This window comes from Amia ocellicauda, chromosome 5 (genome assembly GCF_036373705.1).
Source record: "Amia ocellicauda isolate fAmiCal2 chromosome 5, fAmiCal2.hap1, whole genome shotgun sequence".
NCBI lineage: Eukaryota > Metazoa > Chordata > Actinopteri > Amiiformes > Amiidae > Amia > Amia ocellicauda.
The window spans coordinates 18,913,905-18,937,884 of NC_089854.1; the positions used below are offsets into that span (position 1 = coordinate 18,913,905).

Genomic DNA, 23,980 nt, shown 5'->3' on the forward strand with positions numbered 1-23,980 from the left:
TTTTTTAAATGTAAATCAGTTTGTCCTATTAATCACTGTATTTGTAATAAAATTTGTTTTTGAAAATTGAAGTTGTTTGTTTGTATTGTATGTTAGTGTTTAAACAGATTTATGCTGAACACTAAACTTTGAATGTGTCATGTTGGAGAACGTTGGCTGTGACATTTTGTGCTGGAACGGCAGATAGAACTTCATATGTTTTACATTGGTATTTGATAGCACTATAACAGTGAAAAAAATGTGTCTATTTTATATTTTGTTCATTTGAGTCATACAAATAGTATTTTATTTAATGCTAGGAATATAGTAAGTTAAGAGAAGATGTTTGGCAACAGTGACCGACTCACAGGATACAGGTTATTATACACTTTTATTCATGATACATGAATGTTATCTATTTACAGTGAAAATGATTTATATATCACATAACATAACTATACTCTTATATTTTTTATGTACAATACACATTGCCAATACACTTATTAAAATTGTAATTATTTTCCTATACTGCCAGTCAATCTGCTATGTTAAGTGAAGCAGTGAAATGTAACTTATTTACTAAATGAAGCCTCTGAAAACAAAATATAAAATGTGGTTCTTTTCTTCAATTTAGATGTTCAGATGTGTGTGAGTTTGCCTTTAATAGTTATTATTATTTATTGTGGAAGGTAGATAGGTATAGGTGTACTGGTAACAATAATCATCATAGATCATAATAATTGTGTTAGCATATTACAGCCTCTCAGAACGTTAAACACAAATTCAATATGCATAAGTAGATTGTCCTTACTTCACCTTAAAATTACAATTTATTATTACCATTTTATTATTATTATTATTATTATTATTATTATTATTATTATTATTATTATTATTATTATGTATTTCTTAGCAGACCCCCTTATCCAGGGTGACTTACTTATAAGAGCAATACAAAGTGCAATAACACGGTACAGTTCAAAGCATAATGCAATATGTAAAAAAGCATCATAACCAAAGACGGAGGAGACTGTGACGTCCAGCAAGGCAGGAAGGCGGGGTTTCCAGACAGTGCAGGACACACCCATCTCTCGCTTTTTCCGGCACACGCTGAGCAGATGCGCTCAGACTGCATGTGCGAAGCGGCTGCGGGTCTCACACTTACTTCACACGCTCTGACAAGCAGACGGGTTGCGGGACCACCATTAGTGTTATTTCATTTTTTTAATAATATTTATTTGTTGTACTAAGTCATAATGGCGGAACAGCACGAAGCGAAGGGGACCTCTAACGGAGAAGCACATATGGACGTCGGGGAAGCCGGCGACTCTACGGTTGCGAACGGCCTGATCGGGCACGGAAAAGAGGGCGCTGCGGAGACCATGAAGCAGCGAGTGAAGAGGATAGTAAGAGCCAACCTGCTGGTGATCCTCACCGTGGCGGGGGTCATCCTCGGGGTGCTCATGGGACTCGGGGTGCGGAGCGCAGGACTGAGCCGCGTTCAGGTCATTTATTTCGGCTTCCCCGGGGAGCTGCTGATTCGGCTGCTGAAAATGATCATCATACCCCTGGTCGTCTGCAGCCTGGTTTCAGGAGCCGCCAGTCTCGACCCCAAAGCCCTTGGCAAGTTAGGCGGCTGGGCAATGCTGTTTTTTCTTGTCACCACATTAATTGCCTCTGCTATCGGGGTGTCGATGGCCTTTATCATCCGACCCGGGGAAGGTACCGGTGCCAAACCCAGCGTGCTCGGACTAGACAGTGGGCTGCCGGAGCCGAAAGAAGTGGTGGATTCATTCCTGGATCTTATCAGGTAACTTAAAGCTCCACGTCCCCTGAAGAGTGACGTCCCCCGCGGTGGCCGGACGGGTGTCCCCGCGGTGGCTGCGTGCTCGGCAGGCCCGCCTGCGCGGCTGCGTGGGTTAGGCAAAGGCTGAACAGAGTTGCATCAGCTGTGTTACTCTGCTGCTAAGGCGACAGGTGACACAGCACCATCTTTCAGATAATACCCTTGTTCATTTTGGCTTTATTTTACTTTATATATTTAAGGAGGATCTCTCTATGTATTTACATTTAAAAATGTAGGTTTCAATTATATTTGCAAATGTTTGTATGCAAGTAAAAACGGTTAAACAATCTGATTTTCTGCATGCACTATATTGAGTTAAATAATAATAAATAAAATAATTGTATATATATATATATTTTTTTTTAATAGTCTGTTGGCTACTAATTACTTGTGTAAGTCGAGACATGGACCACACTGTCATGTCACATATTGGGGACACGTGGAATACAGCTAAGACCAGGAAGTAAACAGACCAATCCTCAATAGCGCCGCACCTTCTCTTCTGAAATTTGTTTAGGGACGAGGAAATAATAATAATAAAAAACCTCCACCTTCTGTCCATCCAGTGTGATGATAATGGCAGGAGCAATGTCAGGTCAGGGAAAAACGCGGTCAGATTATTCGTTTGCCTACAAATAGTCAATATATAGTCATAAGACTGAAAAAGAACATGAATTCATGTTGCTCCGTAGGTAGCTTTCGGAAATAGTTGATATGCTCTATAAATAATGTCTTAAATGGCTTTAATCGCTTGTGGGATGAGTGTTGCACGTCTACAATAGCTTTGTGTTCGCGGGAGGCTGCGGTTGACAGTGTGACTCAGCTCCGCGCAGGCGCAGACCGGCCTGGCGGCACACGTGGCACGCTGCTTGTCCCGCACAGGCTGTCCCGGGACATCAGTCCCATAGACACAGTGCCCAGCTTTACATGTGCGCTACATAATGCTGAAGAGTGGATATACGATTTATGATATTACTGCAAATGTATATTATTCATATGTCCTGAATCATAACTAGTATCCTGTGAGTTTGTCACTGTTACCTAACATATTTTAACTTAACTATTAAGAATTAAATACACATTAGAAAACAATATAGAAAATAGACATGGATAATGTTTTAATATTGTTTTCTTCTCAGGAACGTGTTGTATCACTCTTATCGCATGGATTTCGTTGTATAATACATACAGGTTTATATTGCAAAGATTCTATCATTTTTTTATGTATATGATGTTATAGATGAACTGTACTACAGCTCATTTTCGCATTTCTACAGCTGTTTTTCGCAACTATATCAATTAAATAGCTAGATGCCAGGTGTTAAGGAGTAATGTACATTATCTAAACTTCAAAAATACCGTTTAACTTAACATAAATTAAATCCCAAAAAAGTTACGTGTAACTGTATCATATTCACGTTGCTTACAGCGCTGTCGGAAGCAGGGTCAATAATGGAGGACTGGAACCTCAATCGACTTAGTCTAGCTGTTTAGTGTATATCTAAGATAAAACGATCTCTGGGGTGTCTGGCCTAGGCAGTCTAGGCAGCTTTACCCTTCTTGGCAGCAGAGACTGATATGTAAAAATAGAATTAATTTGAAGTTATGCAAGTCTGATTGATTAAAAGCAGGAGCACAAGAAACTCACTGTGCTATTTGACAAGTGTGTGCTTTTGTGAAAAGTCAACCCATTTAAGAGGCTTAGAAAATAAGTTGGCTGAACTTAATGGATCAGGGTAGGCATTGAAGCATTAGTAAGAACAAATTAGGTAAAGTTAATTAAACATTGTGCCTGTTAGTATCTACACACAAAAAATGAAATTGTGGTCCACAATTCTTACAGATTCCTCTTATTTCCCTGTATCTTGATTGTGGGATCCAAGATGAAGGGATCTATATTAGTTTTTCTCCCCATTGCACATAGTCAGACGCCTGCAGTGAGGACAGTCAATATTTTCCTGAAGAATTCTTTATGTGGTCAATTCTGGTCATGTCTTACCACTTGGTTTGTGTTTTGAGTTGTGCTTCACCGTTTGAACTTCTCTCACTGCAGAATAAGTTGCTCTGATGTGCATCAAAGGCAGTCAAGTCAGCTCTTCCCTATTTAAATAAGAAGCCTAGAACCAAGACCCAACACCAAGCACAAAAACACCAGGGTCTCTCTCCCTTTTGCTGTTCCACAACAAATATTTCTTATCCTTGGGCTAGTGTCAGTTTTGGGACACTTCCCTCCTCAGTAAAGGTAGAGAACTGTAATTGGTTGCACAGTGCACTCCATATCATAGTGATAGTGACAAATGAACGTCCATAGTACAGGCAGTAATGTAGGTGTCCTTCAAGTAATGAAATGCAAATTAAAAAAAACTGTGAAATTGAATAGTTGTAGTGGAGTACTTGTCTGTAACTGTAAGGGAGGAAGGTACACATCCAGTATTGAGAGATAAACTCTGAGGATGTTGGTTTTGTAAAAGCTGCTTACTTAACACATTACAGTTTACAAAATGGTGCAGGAACTATTTAGCTAGTCAATTGATAAATAAAGGTACATACAGTCTAGTAATTACAAAAATAAACTAGTAAACAAGTGTCATGGTATCATCATTTTTTTTTCTTCAGCTAACAAAGCTGTAATAAAACCTAATTTCAATTAGACAGTCTAAATATAATTTCTTGCAACCATTTAATATATTCTTGACATTCCTCCCTTTTCTGATTACATCACTCTTTCCTTAACCAGAATGACACTTCCATGTCCTTCTTTGAAATAAAATGGAATGTTGTTCATTCATAGTTAATTACTGCAAAAAAATAAAAATATACCAAATGGGTGCCAAATTTCACTTTTTTTGCAGTACTTATCAGTTCCCTCAATGACAGACCATGTGCTGTAATGTACTTCTTGTAAATGTTGGAGGCACCCAAGAGTGTGAAGGGGCCTGGTCAGATCCTGTTTGTCTAATGGGAAAAGTCTGTGCCCTTAAACGGCAGCATTAGTAGAACAGTGAAGGAAATGCTCTTTCTTTCTGTTTAGACTTCAGTTTCTTTCTCCAGAGCTACTTTTTCCGCAACTCTAATGAAAAAAATCTTAGAAAAACCTAGAAATGATAGAATTGTAAAGGCCTGGTCAGGTTTTTAAGATGGTGGTGGTAAGAAATAATAATAATTGGGGGGTAATGGGGCATGGCTCAAATGTATGTTCTTAAAGATTTTTAGTAGTTTATATTAAAATGTATCACTGAGACATTACCAATACGAATTTCACGGTTTTAAATTCTCTAGTACTGTACAAATAAACACCCTATGGTATAAACAACTGTGGTAAATATAGTAAAACAGTCTAATGTTTGACACAATACCAAGCACAAAATGGAGCAGGGACCAACACAGAAGTATGCTGTACTGGCTTTCTGTGTCATGCAGGGCTTCATGCAGACAGGTGACATTTATGCCAAGGGTGTGGGGATGGGGTTTGTAAACTGGATTAGGAGCTATGTCATGTATTTTGCTGTGCATTCTACTTAGGGCAAGTTCAAGTTTTATATATAGTTAGTTGAGTGTGTCTGTATTTGGACACACTTTTTCATTCTCGATTTTCATAGTGTGTAGTGCTGTGTGGATCTCTACTGCCCACAATGAAGACAAAACTTGTAGCATAGTCTCCCTATCACTAGTTAGTTTGGTGCTTATGTTGTGCACTGACTGCTCCTGCTCTGGCCACATCTCAGTGTACTCATGTTACAGAGCCTACGATTTGTTAAACATGCTAGATCAAAGCAAGGAAATGTTGTAGGGAAAATATATATTTTCATAATCAAATGTACTGATGCATTTGATCTGGGTCAGAAATGGCAGTGTAAAAGCACCTAGTGGTTGGTATGAACAGTGTAACTAGATTGGAAACAACTCTGTCTTGGACTGTAGGGCCCAGATTGGAACTAGCGCTGTCTGGATTATAGGGGTCTGTTCTTACACTCTGAAATAACTTTTACACGTTGAGCAACTCTCTTCCAAATCAGACCTTTATAATTAGGATGCTTTTTAAAAGACGAGGTACAGACGCTAGCTCCGCTTCCTAATTTTCCTTCCAGTTCTTAGCACTCTGAGGAAAGATGACGGGTGTATTTTTATTTCTGTCTCCGGTTAATTCCTGCCAAGGACGTTACTCCACCCTTTCTGGTCCCAGAATAAAAATGTAGACACGCTCAGCATTCTAGAGGCGTGATTCATCAAAGCCACTCAAGGGGGAGACTGCTTTCCAACTATGTATATATAGACACCTCTCCAGGAAGGGAAGCATACAGCGTCTCAGAGAGGGCTTTCATATCAGCCAAGTTAGACAGATCTGTCCATGGCCCACTGTTCAGCAGCATGCCAGCTGACAAACCCTGCAGTTGAACGTCTCAAAGCTCAAACAAAATAGTATATCTTGTTAAAAGTAATGATCCAAGTCAATTTCCTTAATAGTATTACGATTTTGTGGCATTTTTGTTTGCTTGGTTGCATTTGGTAGTGTTGTTGTTAATGATCAGATAATAATTTAATAATTTGAATAATTAAAGCATAACACAGAAAAATGTACGAGAAGACTGTACTCTCACTACCTGAACTGGGTTTCGTACCTCACTGCAGCAGAATTAGAACCCAGACGGAATCCCTGAGACTCTATATGTATCTTTAAATATCTTCCTGTACATGTTTGAAATCTGGAAGTGTATGATCTGTTTGAGTATTTTAATTGTAAACCGATCTATCCCTCTCTTCTTTGTTTAAATTTTCAACATGATCAGTAGATCACTTTTTTATTACTGATGATGGATGTAGAAACTTTTAAAATTTGTCTTTGCCTGTTAGGGTATTGTAGAAACAGGAAGATGGCTGTTATAGGTAGGCCCTAAGCACTGCAGTCAGACAATATTCCACTTGTATTTATCATCAGTGCGGTACTGCTTTGCACCTGTTTTAGTAACTGACTGGAAACAGGTCTGAAAATCCTTAACAGACCTCTGTAGCAAACCTAGAAGCTGGTTGAAATATGTTTGTTTTATATAGGGCTGCAACAACTAATTGATGTAAATGATAAAGTTGATTATTAAAAATCATTGGGAACATTGTTGATTAGTTGGGTCTCTAATTATACCCATGTGCTACAAGTCAAACCAGACATAGTAAAAAGAGGCAATACAGCAGTACAATACATACAGACAAAACAAAGCAAGCCAAAAATGGGGAACAAGCTAAGGCTAAGAGGATTTAAAAACTCACAACTAACAGAGATCCTTAAAAGGTTTTTTTAAATTTGGGCATGTTGATGTAAATATTGTACTACTATGCATGCTCGTGTTGTCTCTATTATTTAAAAAAACAACAACATTCTACCTCCATACTGAAGTATTGGACTGCCGTTGAAGCTTTTTTAAGTAGCAAAGCCTGTAAACACTGAATTTAATGCGTTTTCTTTATTTTTCATTATCAAAACAGTTTAGCACCTTTCAAACTGAAGAGTAAAAATGCTTGTAAAATGCAGAAACAATGTAAAAACACCCGTTGCTATATGCACTTTATAAAACACTTTATTTTTGGCACATATATTTTCTATAGGTTTTATTACTGCCATCTCTAGTTGTTTTAAAGAAAGCATTTTGCAAGATGAGGAAAAACACAAAACTTTAGTTTTTTTTAATAAAACGTTCCATTGCATTTCGTGCTGGAATTGATGTTTTTTTTTTTAAACCGATTAATTGATTCGAAGAAGTAATCGACAGATAAACCGATTATCAAAATTGAGGATTGTTGCAGCACTAGTTTTTATGTTATATTGATGAGACCGGTCTGTACACTGCAAATGGATTTGTATGAACAGACATACACAAACAGTCCAGTGCTTGAATTTTGAGGTTTCTTATTTCCATGGAAATGTATGCTGTCCTAGTACACTGCACTGTCAGGTAATCTGTTGGTAGGAGGATTCCAGTTATATTTAGGTCAAATGAGGGAAAGAAAATAGCTTTGTAGTGTGTTTGTTTATTAATCCCATATGTTAATCCCTAAAGACAGGAAATGCCTGGGTTGTAGATATGAATTCTGTTACAAAATCAGGGCATCAGTCTGCTTAATAAATGAATGCATTTGAGACATCTGGATACTGCAGAAATAGTTTTGAGAGCCTGACAGACTAAAAAAGGGATCTGATTTTATGTATAGTTTATAAAGCTGTGATAAAAACACCAGGCACAACAATGGATGAGATACTGACACTTTCTTAGCTATAGGTGCCAGGATTTTACGAGGGAAACATGAGTAATACACTTTTCCATGAAAAATAAAGGATAAAGGTCAATCCTGATAATGAAGAATTCTATTGTACTACTGAGTTTAAAGGACATAATGTAGGTCACACAAAAGCATAACTGTATTTATAGTTCATAAAACTATTTACTTTTCTTTTAATATCAAACCAGTGCTTAATAGCTCTGTTAAACATTAAAAACAGTTTTGGAATGTAGTACAAGCTCTGATAACACTTTTCAGGATTTTGTATTTGTCATAGAAATCTCAGGAGAGGGGCTTTCTGCTACAATTGAAAACTGTTCGTTTTGGAGAGAGAGAGGGAGAGTACAAAAAGAAAAGAGAAAATAGAATTTGCTGTGACAAAAATTAAAAATAATTTCCATGGGTACACAGAATAATGTACTTTATTTTCTTACAGGAATATATTCCCCTCCAACTTGGTGTCAGCAGCTTTCCAATCAGTAAGTGCATATCTTCCTTCTTGAGAGTTATTGAATTCAAATATTTGACCTAATTAAAAAAAAAAAAAGCAGACGGCCATTCTGTGTTCATTTAAGTTCATTAATAACAACTAATCAAGATATCCTGTTACCTCTGTACAAGAACTGTACGGTACTCAGTGTTCAGATGCCAAGTTCAAATCCATGGCCTGGACGCAATAATATGTTTTCTGCACAACACCCAGCACAAAAGGGAGAAGGGACAAACACTGCCGATCAGGCTCCCAATACAGATGGCTGATGTTTATACCGCATGGAGGGACTGCAGAAAAACCATACTATTCCAGCTTTTATTTTCCACTTCTTCCTTAATCTTTCCAGTAACTGGTGCCCTTTGTGGTTTTCTTTGCAGTACGCCACAAGCTACAAGTCGATAAATATAACGCAGAACATAACCAATGAGTCTGGGGCTATCGAAACCATGTACATTATAGAGAAGGTAAGGAGTGGCTTGTAAAGCCATTTTCTGAAACAAAACATTAGTCAGTTTAAAGTGTTTTCACCAGTTGTAGGCTTTTATTTTTGATATGTGAATGTAGATTGCTGATATAATACTTACATAAAAAAAAAATACTTGTTTTTAGTTAGTAAAAAACTTGTACTGTGCTGCTGTATATATATATATATATATATATATATATATATATATATATATATATATATATATATATACACACTATACCTAGCTATTTCTAGCTATTTTACATTATTCAAAATGATAAAACTATTGCACTCATTATTAAAACAATTCAGACTTTCAAATTATTTTAAGAAAAGTCTAAAATCACAAATTGTATATGTTTGATTTAAGAAACACAAACTCGAAGGGGTTACTGAACCCAGGTGCAGAGCACAGGGGATGGGTCAGAACAGGTGAGGTGTATAAAGCCAGTTAACAAGTAAAACAGGGGCAAGACAAAACTCTTAGTCAGAAAAACTAGCAGGTGGTCAAGGGATCAGGTGAACAAGATAGACTGGGGAATGCAAGAATCAGCGTCTACAGAGAAAGCAAAGGTCTGGAACACTGGTAGGCAACACTCAGGAAATAAGGCTCAGAACTGTCACTTGGGACCAAACACTAATTTGTGTGGGAGACAGGGAACAAAGGGTTATAAATTATCTGCAATGAGAACTAGGGAACAGGTGTGTGCCATAATGGGGAAATGAGGATTAAGTAAGTAATTGAGCAGTAATTAGCTGAGGAAAAAGCCAGGCGAAAACAAGACAAGAATTTGGAGACGGGGACCTCTGGAGGCGGACTGGGGATGAGGGAGAGGGAGACCATGTTGACCACACAAAAAATATGTACAAAATTATACAGTAAACATAAAAATGAAATGGTCAAGGAGCAAATATTTCAGTCCAGGAAGGGGGCTTTGCTATTAGTCAATTTCATCATCTTCATCATCTTAATACTATGACTGAAAGAGAATGTTTTTCAGTTATAACAGTTTTAATGAAATACTGCTTAGGTACAATTTAATGCATAGGGTAGGCCCTGTACCTATTAAACACATTGTGATTAGATCTGTGATTTGACCCTTGTCTCCCTGGCACAGGTGCCCTTTGGTGTGGATGCAGATGGCATGAACATTCTGGGCCTCGTGGTGTTTGCTATTGTGTTTGGAGTGGCACTGAGGAAGCTGGGAGAGGAGGGTGAGATCCTCATCAAATTCTTCAACTCCTTCAATGAGGCCACCATGGTACTGGTGTCCTGGATCATGTGGTGAGTTAGGCTGCCCTCCCCATATATCCTCAGGGTGTCAGTGTGTGCATCTGTTTCTACCTTTATATGAGGTTTTGGTGAGCAAGTGTTTATCATGCTGTATATTCCCTGATACTAAGTTCTAGCTAATTGTTCTCAATGGCTGTTAAACAATCATAACCTGTTGTAAGTCAAAATTGCAGGTTAAGGGAAAAGCTGGAGTTGTAGAATATGCATCTGACTATGGGAGGTTTAGCAAATGGATGTCCGCAGTGCATTGACATGTAACTATGGTCCTCAGGTATGCCCCTTTTGGTATCATGTTCCTGGTAGCGGCAAAAATCGTGGAGATGGAGGATGTGGCAACGCTTTTTGCCAGCCTGGGAAAGTACATCTTATGCTGTGTGCTGGGCCACGTGGTGCATGGCCTGATAGTTTTGCCCCTCATATACTTCGCAATCACCCGCAAGAACCCAATGACCTTCCTGTGGGGCATCTGCACTGCCCTGGCCACCGCCTTTGGGACCTCCTCCAGGTACACAGCTCAATGCACAATCGCCCATCACAATCTTATTTCACGTTCTCTTTTCTCTCTTTGTGTTATGTGGTTTTATTTCTTTATTTCCAACTCATCTAATATCTGTTCCTAGTTTTATCTCTATCTTTTTTTCTGTCCACCTCTTTTCTCTCTCTTGCTTGCATTGCCTTCTTCTGTGTCTCAAATTCCTTGTCTCTCTGTCTCCAGCTCCCCACTCTACCTCCTTCTCCTTAAGCAATCTCCCCTTCTATCCCCCTTTCTTATATTCAATTAGAAAAGCTTTATTTTTATCACATTAGTATTGCCAAAGTATTGATATATTCAGGGGTTGACATAATGTTTTGGTAGTAGTACTCTCATGAGTACCTGCATGAATGGTGTGGTACTCACACAAATTAAAAATCATCCAACTCGCTGTCCCTCTCATCTTCTCTTCCACTTTCAACCTGACATGAGTTTCTTTCTTTCTGATTGAGCCTACAATGTGCTGTTTGCAACCACAGTTCAGTTGCAGGCGTAGGGTGCTTTGACATGCATGGCAGTCACCACGGACCCCCTTTCACACCAAACGTGCAGCGGATGCGGCAGGGCAGGCAGTGGGCGGGCTCTCGTTAAATCAAAGCTGCATGACTTTTGATTACCGAGTGATACTCATGAAATTACACCAGGACGCGAGAAGAGCCTAGCCTTTATTAATTAAACAGACCTACATAAATATTTTTAAACCCCACTTCATCCAATACCACTGTCATGATAACCTAAAATTACTCCACACTATTGTGTGTTTGTTTATAACAGTTATACGCTAGTAATAGGTTATATATGCAAGGTTTGAAAGGTTAGTAAACTTGGAGATGGTGCCGCCCCCACGTCATGCCACTGTGCGGTTACACACACTTGCCGGCACTGGTTAAATAGGTATGCATTTGCCCCGTTATGAGAGCACATTTTAATATTTTTGCTGCGCATGCATACTTGTGTACCACTTACAGTATGTCAGCCTGGATAAATGGTCCAGTGCCTTCTTCCTCTCTTATTATTTATTTCTTACCACACCTCCCTCTCTAACGCCCTCTCTCCTCTCTTCCTGCAGCTCAGCTACCCTGCCACTGATGATGAAGTGTGTGGAGGAGAAGAATGGAGTATCCAAACACATCAGCCGCTTCATCCTGCCCATCGGGGCCACAGTCAACATGGACGGGGCAGCGCTCTTTCAGTGTGTGGCAGCCGTCTTCATAGCCCAACTCAATGACTATCCCCTCAACTTCATCCAGGTTATCACTATCCTGTGAGTCTGGCTCTCCCACCTCTGATTAGGTTAATCATGGTACACCTTGATAATTTCAAGACATGCTGAAGTGTTACATTGATAATATTTATAGACACATTAAAATTGATTAAAAAAAATGATTCTGTAACAGTAGGCACCCCTATAGGAAATGTATCCAAGTCATTATTATTGTTATTATTATTATTATTATTATTATTATTATTATATTATAATTGAGCGGGGGCAGAGTATGTGCGCTTTGGTTTTTCCTTTTTTTTAAGCAATACTGTCCGTGCAGATAATTTTCCCAATATATTATTAATATTATTATTATTGATATCATGGCACCTTTATTTAAAACTTAGTCCTGAATAAAGGCACCATGGTGATAATAAGTAATAACCATTTTAAGTCTGTAGGTGTTTTTACTGCTGTAAAAATGTAAAACCACCTAAAAAAGCTTTTCTTGTACTTGCTATATACTTAGCCAATATAAAAAATCAGGTCGTTTTTTAAAAGGTTTCTGTGACACCACAGTTGCAGGTACAACAGTTTTAAGATTTCTTTAAAAACGTCAAAGTACTCATCATAAATGTTGTAAAAGTCAACATCATAACAGTCTGAGATGAATGTGTTAATTTCTTTATAACCACTTCTTCGACTACAGAGTGGATTGCCTAAACCTAAAGAGGCACCTGTAGGATAACAAATCAGGCTTTTGATTAATGTTTCTTGTCCTGGCAGGGTGACGGCCACAGCGTCCAGTGTGGGTGCTGCAGGGATCCCGGCGGGGGGTGTCCTGACTCTCGCCATCATCTTGGAGGCCGTGGGGCTGCCCACCAATGACATCTCCCTTATTCTGGCGGTGGATTGGCTGGTGTAAGTGTTTGCCACTTGAACAGGGGAAAGGGCTTTGGGGAGGCAGAATGAATGGAAAGGACTCATGGGGTTCCTGAGTGGGTAAAGCCTATAGCAGGGCTGTCCAAACCCTGGTCCTGGAGAGCTCCCTCCCACTTAATCTTATAGGTGACCCTAAATCACCAATTTTTAAATACTGGGAACACATGTGAATATGTAATCAATTAAGAAAGTCAACCAAATAAATTCTTCTTCAACCAAGGAAAAAACAGCACTGAGTCCAATCTGGACCCTATAGTCCAGAAAGCAGTGTTGTCTGGGCCCTATAGTCCAAATAGCGTTGGCTACAATTTGGGCTCTATAGTCCAGACAGTCCCACTCCAATATGTGCCCTATAGTACAGACAGCACTGGTTTCAATCTGGGATCTATAGTCCAAACAGTATTGGTTTCAATCTGGAACGAACAGTCCAAGTTGTTCTTACCACCCACAGACAGATGACCCTTCTTTTTCACTTGAATAAATGTTTTATCAGCTCTTGTTCCCAAACCAGTACCTGGTGCATACCTCTGCCATTCATTTTAAGCAGAGATACATTATTCAGACCAGGGGTGTGTAACTCCAGGCCTTAAGGGCTATGCTGTCCTCTGGTTTTCATTCAATCCCAGACCTAAGGACTTAATTGAACTAAGAATTTGGATAATACATCAAATCACCTGTCATGTCCAGGTATTAATTTCTAATTGAAAGGTACAGTGAGGGAAAAAAGTATTTGATCCCCTGCCGATTTTGTACGTTTGCCCACTGACAAAGAAATGATCAGTCTATAATTTTAATGGTAGGTGTATTTTAACAGTGAGAGACAGAATAACAACAAAAAAATCCAGAAAAACGTATTTCAAAAAAGTTATACATTGATTTGCATGTTAATGAGGGAAATAAGTATTTGACCCCTTCGACTTAGTACTTGGTGGCAAAACCCTTGTTGGCAATCACAGAGGTCAGACGTTTCTTGTAGTTGGCCACCAGGTTTGCACACATCTCAGGAGGGATTTTGTCCCACTCCTCTTTGCAGATCCTCTCCAAGTCATGAAGGTTTCGAGGCTGACGTTTGGCAACTCGAACCTTCAGCTCCCTCCACAGATTTTCTATGGGATTAAGGTCTGGAGACTGGCTAGGCCACTCCAGGACCTTAATGTGCTTCTTCTTGAGCCACTCTTTTGTTGCCTTGGCTGTGTGTTTTGGGTCATTGTCATGCTGGAATACCCATCCACGACCCATTTTCAATGCCCTGGCTGAGGGAAGGAGGTTCTCACCCAAGATTTGACGGTACATGGCCCCGTACATCGTCCCTTTGATGAGGTGCAGTTGTCCTGTCCCCAAAGCATAATGTTTCCACCTCCATATTTGACGGTGGGGATGGTGTTCTTGGGGTCATTCCTCCTCCTCCATACACGGCGAGTTGAGTTGATGCCAAAGAGCTTGATTTTGGTCTCATCTGACCACAACACTTTCACCCAGTTCTCCTCTGAATGATTCAGATGTTCATTGGCAAACTTCAGACAGGCCTGTACATGTGCTTTCTTGAGAAGGGGGACCTTGCGGGCGCTGCAGGATTTCAGTCCTTCACTGCATAGTGTGTTACCAATTGTTTTCTTGGTGACTATGGTCCCAGCTGCCTTGAGATCATTAACAAGATCCTCCCGTGTAGTTCTGGGCTGATTCCTCACTGTTCTCATGATCATTGAAACTCCACGAGGTGAGATCTTGCATGGAGCCCCAGACCGAGGGAGACTGACAGTTATTTTGTGTTTCTTCCATTTGCGAATAATCGCACCAACTGTTGTCACCTTCTCACCAAGCTGCTTGGCGATGGTCTTGTAGTCCATTCCAGCCTTGTGTAGGTCTACAATCTTGTCCCTGACATCCTTGGACAGCTTGGTCTTGCCCATGGTGGAGAGTTTGGAATCTGATTGATTGATTGCTTCTGTGGACAGGTGTCTTTTATACAGGTAACGAGCTGAGATTAGGAGCTCTCCCTTTAAGAGAGTGCTCCTAATCTCAGCTCGTTACCTGTATAAAAGACACCTGGGAGCCAGAAACCTTGCTGATTGATAGGGGATCAAATACTTATTTCCCTCATTAACATGCAAATCAATTTATAACTTTTTTGAAATGCGTTTTTCTGGATTTTGTTGTTGTTATTCTGTGTCTCATTGTTAAAATACACCTACCATTAAAATTATAGACTGATCATTTCTTTGTCAGTGGGCAAACGTACAAAATCGGCAGGGGATCAAATACTTTTTTCCTCACTGTACATAGAAATTACAGAAATCCAGCCCTGGAGGACTGAGTTTCCCATCCGTGGTCCAGATAGTGCTCATTATAGTCTAGGCTCTAAAGTCCAGACAGACGTGTATCCAATCTTGGCCAGAAAAAAGCTTACTGCCACGATGATTTAAAATAAATAAAGAACAAATAATAATGTACAGATTATGTGATATAACTGGCAAAGGTTCTAAACAGCTATGGCATGTTTATTCTATCAACAATCCAACATTATTACAAATAAATCAAGCAAAATGTAGCTGTTGCTCTCATTATTTACTAAACCTGTGAATCCTCTATTGTTCTTCAGTGATCTTACTGTCTTTCCTCTCCCAGGGACCGGACCTGCACCGTCATCAATGTGGAAGGCGATGCCTTTGGGGCAGGGCTCCTGCAGCACTTTGTGGATCGGAGTGCTGGCAACAGTACAGAGGCAGAGCTGACTGAAGTCAAACTAGAGAATGTCCTGCCTAGAGAGGAGGATATGCCCCTGATCAAGAAACCAAGTACAGAGCTGGCAGAGGGCATGGCCTCTGGGGCGTGCGAGAAAGAGTCCGTTATGTAAACAGGCCTGCTTCTCACTAATGGTCTTAGCAGACAGTGCTCAAGCAATTACAAATGGCAACTACATTACCAAAAATGAGAGAGGAAGGAAATCTGCAAACAGATGTGTTCTATTTTTGTTAAGCATGTATTGTTTCAAATACAAAAACCGTTTTTACCATAAATTATTCTTTCAAAACCACAACTGCATTGCAAACCTGTCTCTCTCACCCACCTCAGACCAACGCCTTGCAGGGTTTCCCACAGCTTTATTTAGGCCAAAATTAAGTTCGGTAGCAACCCCTTCCTCCCCCCGCTTCCTGGTTGACGATTCGTCGTCAACCCTAACCACCACCATCCCCCCGGCGTGCCTGTGCAAATTTCTGTGGGAAACCCTGCATTGTGTATGGCAACCTCGTTTGATACATTGGTATAGCTTTGATATTTTAATTTTCTCAGCTCCAAAACACCTTGTACCTTCTGAAAATAACCTCCTACCAAGCAACTACTCCAAACTATTGTTTCTTGCTTAATGGATGTTATGTGGGTTCCGCATTTCATTTGTTCAGTTTCAGGCAAAGATGATATGACAGTGTGTATAAGAGCAAGAACACTAATCCTTACAAAAATACTTTCTAAGGACCTGAAACATGTTCTCCTGAATTAAGAGTTCTGTAATCGCATTAGAAAATGCTGCAAATTCATTAGGTCCTTTTGGACTGTGCTAGGTTTGGGGCGGAATAAGCATAAATATACCATGTCCATATTGGATGTCCAGTACATGGCAGCCATCTTGAGTGGGGTTGGATTGGGGGAGAGTGTATTGGTATATTTTGTGGAGTATATGGAGTTTATTTTGTGCATTGCAATTTGAGATAACAGGACAAGTGAAGATATTAGGAGCATAGTGCAGAGACACTGTGATGATAGCAGTATTGCTAGATAATTCTCAATGTAGCAGTAGCACACTGGCGAACTATGAAAAATGCTGGTTGGAGCAGTCTGCACATCAAGATAGTTGGTCCTTCACAAGGTCCCTAGTGAATTTGGTATGATGATTGGAGGCTGGGGGGAAATATTTAGGTCACCATGGTTTTTTACTGGTTTCTAATTCCTTGATAGAAGTGTACAGAGTGATAAAACGCAGGAAAGAACATATGAAGGTGAGATCAGTATAGTTTTTAAGTGAACAGTACAGTTTAGAGCTGTTTTGATTTGAAAAGGATTTAAAATTATCAGACTTTTTCAATTAGTATACATGGTAGGGATATAAATAATGAGTATTTCACTGCTGGAATACTCAAAACCCATTACAGACAATACTCCCATATGCTTCACAAACATTGCACACAATCAAAATAATTTAAGTGATGAATATGAAGTTAGACATTAGTCAGGTGTCTCCATTGTACTGGATCTCCAGTAGCCTATATGGAAATTCATAGAAAGCAAGCCCCTTGCTCTTTGTAACAAAGCAATATGGACATTAAGAAGGGACATGTAATGAGTCTTAAAATAACCTGTATTCATGAAGAGATGTTATTTAGTACTTGAAGATTGCTTGAGTAGTTATACTTAGTTGCAACAAATCCTCTAGTATCTGAACCCATATGATCCATACACAGAGATTTCAAATTGTTTGCTGATTGAATGGCATGTTAAAATCCTTCATATAAAGTGTATAACGGCCAATGGTATACACTAACCTAAAGGATTATTAGGAACACCTGTTCAATTTCTCATTAATGCAATTATCTAACCAACCAATCACATGGCAGTTGCTTCAATGCATTTAGGGGTGTGGTCCTGGTCAAGACAATCTCCTGAACTCCAAACTGAATGTCTGAATGGGAAAGAAAGGTGAAAGAACATGGATCCATCATGCCTTGTTACCACTGTGCAGGCTGATGGTGGTGGTGTAATGGTGTGGGGGATGTTTTCTTGGCACACTTTAGGCCCCTTAGTGCCAGTTGGGCATCGTTTAAATGCCACGGCCTACCTGAGCATTGTTTCTGACCATGTCCATCCCTTTATGACCACCATGTACCCATCCTCTGATGGCTACTTCCAGCAGGATAATGCACCATGTCACAAAGGTCGAATCATTTCAAATTGATTTGTTGAACATGACAATGAGTTCACTGTACTAAACTGGCCCCCACAGTCACCAGATCTCAACCCAATAGAGCATCTTTGGGATGTGGTGGAACGGGAGCTTCGTGCCCTGGATGTGCATCCCACAAATCTTCATCAACTGCAAGATGCTATCCTATCAATATGGGCCAACATTTCTAAAGAATGCTTTCAGCACCTTGTTGAATCAATGCCACGTAGAATTAAGGCAATTCTGAAGGCGAAAGGGGGTCAAACACAGTATTAGTATGGTGTTCCTAATAATCCTTTAGGTGAGTGTAAGTAGACCATTCAGTTGTCTATAACATTGGCTAAAAGTGGAGCGATTGGAATGTTGCAGAAGCCCACCACCAACCCTACATAATTACTGAGGAAAAGTCTATTGGGGCTGGTGCCAAAACTTTTGGGCTTTTGCCTAGAAGAGCAGAAGCCAGTAGAGACTTAGGTTGAAAACTGTAATTAAATGTACTCTAGTTTTAGATTTCTCCCCTTAAGTTGCACCCTCTTGTTTCTGCTTATTTGTATTTATTTAAACTGCTTGTTTAAAAATCTTTACATTGTTATTTTGTGTGTGTGTGTGTGTGTGTGTATATATAGGCTATAATATATTTCTGGTCTCTGTTGTTTTATGACACCGCCCAAGCGTGACCCCAATGAGGTTTGTGGGAAAGCTTTGAAATCAATCCCTTTATTTCAGTGTCTGTGCAATACTTACCCTGCAAAATCTATTTGCAATATAGTATATGTATTGTAGTTTATTGTGTAGTGACACTGGGGTAAAAGCTGGGAATTCAATATTGACCTCCATCAAATTCCAAAGCTTTCCAACCCAAAATGTGCTCCAATGTTTCCATCTATAAAATCCTAGTGTGAAATTGGCGAGATTAAAGGATGAGAGAGATGGCATAATTTCTATAATAAAATAACATTCAACATTACATAATTTTAGGAGATTCAAGTACATATTTTTGAAAGCTGTAATATTGTCTGATCTCTGAAGCTGTGTAATATTTATTCTGCATAAGCTACACAATGTCATTCATCAGGATTTTTGAGCAATGTAGGAACAGATGGTAATGAAAAACGGTAGGACCCAAACCAAGCCCATAACTGGGAACTGGTTAATGCAAGCTTGTTAATTCAAAGCTGAGATTGTATTAAAACACAATGGCTGGCCCTGTATTGTTTTGTAGAAATTGTATACCATGTCAAATGAAAAAAGGACCAAACTGCAGTGTAATAGGAGTTGGCTTTGGCGGGAAAAGCCAAAAATATATTGGTATGACTAAGTGTTTAAAGAGAAAATCATATATAGTATATGTTATATAATGATTATGAACTTGTCAGTGAGACTGCTTAAAAATGTTTATCTAGATGGAAGTGTAGTTTTGTTGATGGCCAGACTCTGGTACGTAGGGTCACATTCCTACAGGGTTGGTGGGTCTCCTTTAAAAATCTGCCCCTATCCTCTCTGGAAACAGTACTAAGTGTTTAGCTTAACAATTAAATGGGGTGATTTTTATATTAGAGAGGACAGACGGAACAAATAAGTTTCTATCTGTTGTAAGTTCTTTCCTAGCCCCCTCACCTTCCCTCCCATTCCCTCCACCATCGACCATCCAGATTGTTATATTCAAACCAACAAGGATTAATATATGGTACTCTCATGTCCAAATATTTTTTAAACAGTGTAAATGTGTTATGTGTATTTATGTTTTATTTTAGTTGTTTTTTTTAGATATAGATCAATATAATATAATTCACTGGTTGCATTTAAGGTAACATATAGTCTGGGAGAAGCGGTGGTGGGAAGGTTTAAAATGATGCCTGTGTTGTGTTTCTATTGTATTGTGATGTCTGATTTAAGTCTTGTGCATCGCATTATTTGTAAAATCCTGTATTGCTTTCCTGTGTGTGTGGGAGAGTTTGTGTCATAGCTGTAAAAGTGCTGTGCAAACTATGGGGCCAAAGAACACAAATGGACAACACTCTTGTAGAGTCTTCTGACCTCTACACCAATTTTCTGTCTTAGAATAAAGTCTTTGTATTATATATATCTGGTACGTCAACTTTTTATGTCTCATTTTGGGTGAGAGGACCTGGAAGCGAAGCTGAGCAGTTCTGGCTGCATGAAATAATATTTCTTATTCTCCTTCACACAACCTTTTAACTTACTGTAAATCACACATGTAACATGTAAGTCACCCATGAAAAGGGCATCTGCCAATAAATATACAAATAATAATCCATGGTAACTGTCTTACAGTAGCCAATCTGTTTTATTAAAAACAAATGTATGAAACGTCATTAAGTATCCTGAAACGTTTATAACTGGAGACATTTTAAACTGATGATTCTCTGCATGGGATGACATTTATGTACAATATAAGAGGTACAGGACATGCTTCTCATGTTATTAGCAGGTTTTTCAGATTTATAATACAAATACAAGACAATGATGTCACCTTTTGCTGCACCTTCAGATTGCTGTTGTGTATTTCAATGGACAGTGATCTACATTGAATGACAGCACCAGGATTCTTTCAGGCAAAGATCTCCATTCCCAGTCCAGCAGGCCTTATACGTCACCCTCAGATCATCAATTTATAAAGACTTCATTCTGATCGATTAAGTAGGTAGTGTTTTGGCTAATTCTGTCATTTCCAGATCATTTAGAACAAACATCTTAATACCATACATCCCCTCATGTACCAGAGATCCCTTCACTGAAAAAATTACTGGGCATGTTCCCTAGTATTTACAAACTTGTGACTTATTAGTTGACTAATACAGAGTGCTGGGGATCTGCAGGTCCCAGGTTGCAGAAAACAGCAATGGAATAAAATATTTTACCCTTTTTCTGACCTATTGCTGAATACAAAAAATAGTATGGAAAGCCTTACAATTCATATAAGGAAATCAGTCAATTGAAATACATGAATTAGGCCCTCATCTACGGATTAAAAGTCTGAAGTTTTGAGGGAGTGTGCATTTAGCATGCTGACCACAGAAATGTACACATTTGAAGAAGCCGCATGTTGAGGTCCTGGGCTGGCGTGGTTACACGTGGTCTGCAGTTGTGAGGCCTTTTGGACTTACTGCAAAATTCTATAAAACGACGTTGGAGGCGGCTTATAGTTGTGAAATGAACAATCGGTTCTCTGGCAAGAGCACTGGTGGACATTCCTGCAGTCAGCATTCTAATTGCACGCTCCCTTAAAACTTGAAGCATCTGTGGCTAGTAGTAGACTGGCCATCTGGAGCATCTGTGGGCCGCAGGCATGACACACACACACACACACGCAAATTACAAAAATATTATCTGCTGGTCCACTCAATGGATATTACAATGGGCCGGGATATTACATTTGATATCTCCAGGAGATCATTCAGGGATTTCCAATGACTTTCCTGGGTTAAAGAGGATAGGTTGTAGCCCTTAACTTTAAGCCCTTAAACTAACAGATACTGATACCCTTAAATGAACACATGTGTTTCTGTTTAATATAAAGTGTACTCTTCACTGTCATGTTATTCACTGAGTGTTTGGTATCCCATGAAAGCTGAGACTATCAGCTTTCTAATGGTATCAATGGTGTCAAGGTGCCAACTGATTGGAAAACTGCAAATGTCATACCTATCCACAAAATAGGGAACAAAACTGAGTCAGGAAATTACAGACCAATTAGTCTTACCTGTATTACTTTTACAATTTTGGATAAAAAAATGCTAGACAGAAAATAGAAGAGCATCTTAATGAAATCCATATACTTGGTGATAGTCAGAATGGGATTAGACGAGGCAGATCATGTCTTACTAATTTATTTGAGTTTTTGCAACATGCAAGTGCAGCTGTATGCAAATGAAATGTATGCAAATGTATGCAAATGTACATGAAAGCATATGATATGATATAGATTTTCAGAAAGCTTTTGATATAAGGTTCCACACCAAAGACTGATCCTCAAATTCAGGGTATTCAGGGTAATGTAAGTAGATGGATTATGAACTGGTTGATGTATAAGAAACAGAGGGTGTCGATTAGAGGAGTTGCTTCTAACTGGAGTGAGGTTGTTAGTGGAGTTCCACAGGGATCAGTACTAGGGCCTTTGCTTTTTCTAATCGATATTAATGATCTGGACTCTGGGTTAGTTGGCAAACATATCAGATTTGCAGATGATACTAAAATAGGTGGCTCAGCAGATACAATTTCGGCAGCACAGGTTATTCAAAGGGATTTAGATAATATTCAGTTGTGGGCCAACACCTGGCAGATGAAAGTGCAAGTTATTACATACATACTATGCGAGGAATAGAACTGGAAGATGTAAACCATGAGAAAGACCTTGGAGTCTATGTGGACTCCTCACTTTCTCCATCCAAACGTAGGGAAGCAAAAAAAAGGCAAACAAATGTTAGGATATATTGTGAAAAGTGTAGAATTTAAAACAAGTGCAGTAATGTTAAGACTGTACAATGCGCTAGTTAGACCTCATCTGGATACTGTGTACAGTTCTGGGCTCCACACTTCAAGAAAGATATCGCTGCTCTAGAGGCAGTTCAGAGGAGAGCAACCAGACTTATTCCAGGTCTGAAGGGAATGTCCTACTGAGAGACTGAGGGAACTGAACCTTTTCACCTTGGAACAGAGGAGACTACATGGGAATTTGATTCAAGTCTTCAAAATCATGAAGGGCATCAACCACATCAAACCAGAGGAGCTTTTCAAGATCTGCAGGAACACACGCACCCGGGGACACAAATGGAAATTGGGCTTCAAGGCATTCAAGACAAAAAACATGAGACACTTCTTCACACAGAGAGTTGTCACAATCTGAACAAACTCCCCAGCGATGTGGTTGAAGCTGAAAACTTGGGAACATTCAAAAATAGACTGGATAGGATCCTTGGATCACTCCATTATTAATGGACACCAAACGAGCATGATGGGTGGAATGGCTCTCAAAACCTCCCTTGGACTTTTCCACATTTAATTATGTTAAATGAAATCAGAATGGATTTAAACAGGAGTTTTTGCCACTGATCAACACAGAAAATGTCCATAATGTCAAAGTGAAAAATATAATCAGCAAATTGTTCTAAATTACAACTACAAAACATAAAATAATTGAATGCATTGAAAGTAAACACCCCCTTTGCTATGACACACCAGCTTGAGCTGTGGTGAAACCAATTGTCTTTATAAGTCACGTAATTAGTTGAATGAAGTCCACCTCTGTGCAATTAAGGTGTGTCACATGATTTCAGGATAAATATACCTGTCTTTGGGAGGTTCCACAGTTGGTTAGTACAATTCCTTTACAAAAACTACATCATGAAGATGATGTAGGAACATTCAAATCAAATCCGGAATAAGGTTCTTCACCAGCACCAATCAGGGGTAGGATATAATAAAATTTCCAAGGCATTGAATATCCCTCGCAGCACAGTAAAGTCCATTACTATGAATATGGAACAAATGTGAATCTGCCTAGATAAGGCCGTCCTCAAAAACATATTCGGGCAAGAAGGGCACTAGTCACATAGACTACCAAGAGGCCTATGGCAACTCTAAAGGAGTTAGTCTTCCATGGCTGAGCAGGGAGACACTGTGCATACTGCATCAATAGTCCAGGTGCTTCACAAAAGTGGCCTTTATGGGAAGGTGGCAAAACAAAAGCCATTGTTGAAAAAAACTCATATCAAATCTGGGCTAGAGCTTTTTGGCCTCAACGCTAAGCACTACATTTAGGGCAAGCCTAACACTGCACATCATCCTGAGAACACCATCCCTACCATGAAGCATGGTGGTGGCAACATCATGCTATGGGGATGCTTCTCAGTGTCAGGGCCTGGAAACCTTGTAAAGATAGAGGGCAAAATGGATGCAGCAAAGTACTGAGAAATCCTGGAAGAAAACCTGCTGAAGTCTGCAAGAGACCTGGGACTTGAGAGAATACTAATCTTCCAGCAGGACAATGACCCCAAA

At 39.4% G+C, this 23,980-nt stretch overlaps 1 protein-coding gene across 1 annotated transcript; it reads left to right on the forward strand.

The window, feature by feature from the left end:
• Positions 1-1,071: 1,071 nt before the first annotated feature.
• Positions 1,072-20,043, forward strand: slc1a5 (solute carrier family 1 member 5). The gene is made up of 8 exons (XM_066704119.1): positions 1,072-1,789; positions 8,532-8,574; positions 8,966-9,052; positions 10,173-10,339; positions 10,620-10,853; positions 11,950-12,144; positions 12,871-13,005; positions 15,652-20,043. Exons 1-8 carry the CDS (start codon positions 1,236-1,238, stop codon positions 15,878-15,880), a joined length of 1,644 nt encoding a protein of 547 aa, XP_066560216.1. The 5' UTR covers positions 1,072-1,235; the 3' UTR covers positions 15,881-20,043.
• The last annotated feature ends 3,937 nt before the right edge of the window (positions 20,044-23,980 follow it).

Coding starts and splice junctions, on each gene's coding strand:
- slc1a5 (XM_066704119.1), top strand. CDS start 1,236: ATGGCGGAACAGCACGAAGCGAAGGGGACCTCTAACGGAGAAGCACAT. Junction 10,340..10,619: donor CTGGTGTCCTGGATCATGTG/GTGAGTTAGGCT, acceptor TATGGTCCTCAG/GTATGCCCCTTTTGGTATCA. Junction 12,145..12,870: donor ATCCAGGTTATCACTATCCT/GTGAGTCTGGCT, acceptor TTGTCCTGGCAG/GGTGACGGCCACAGCGTCCA.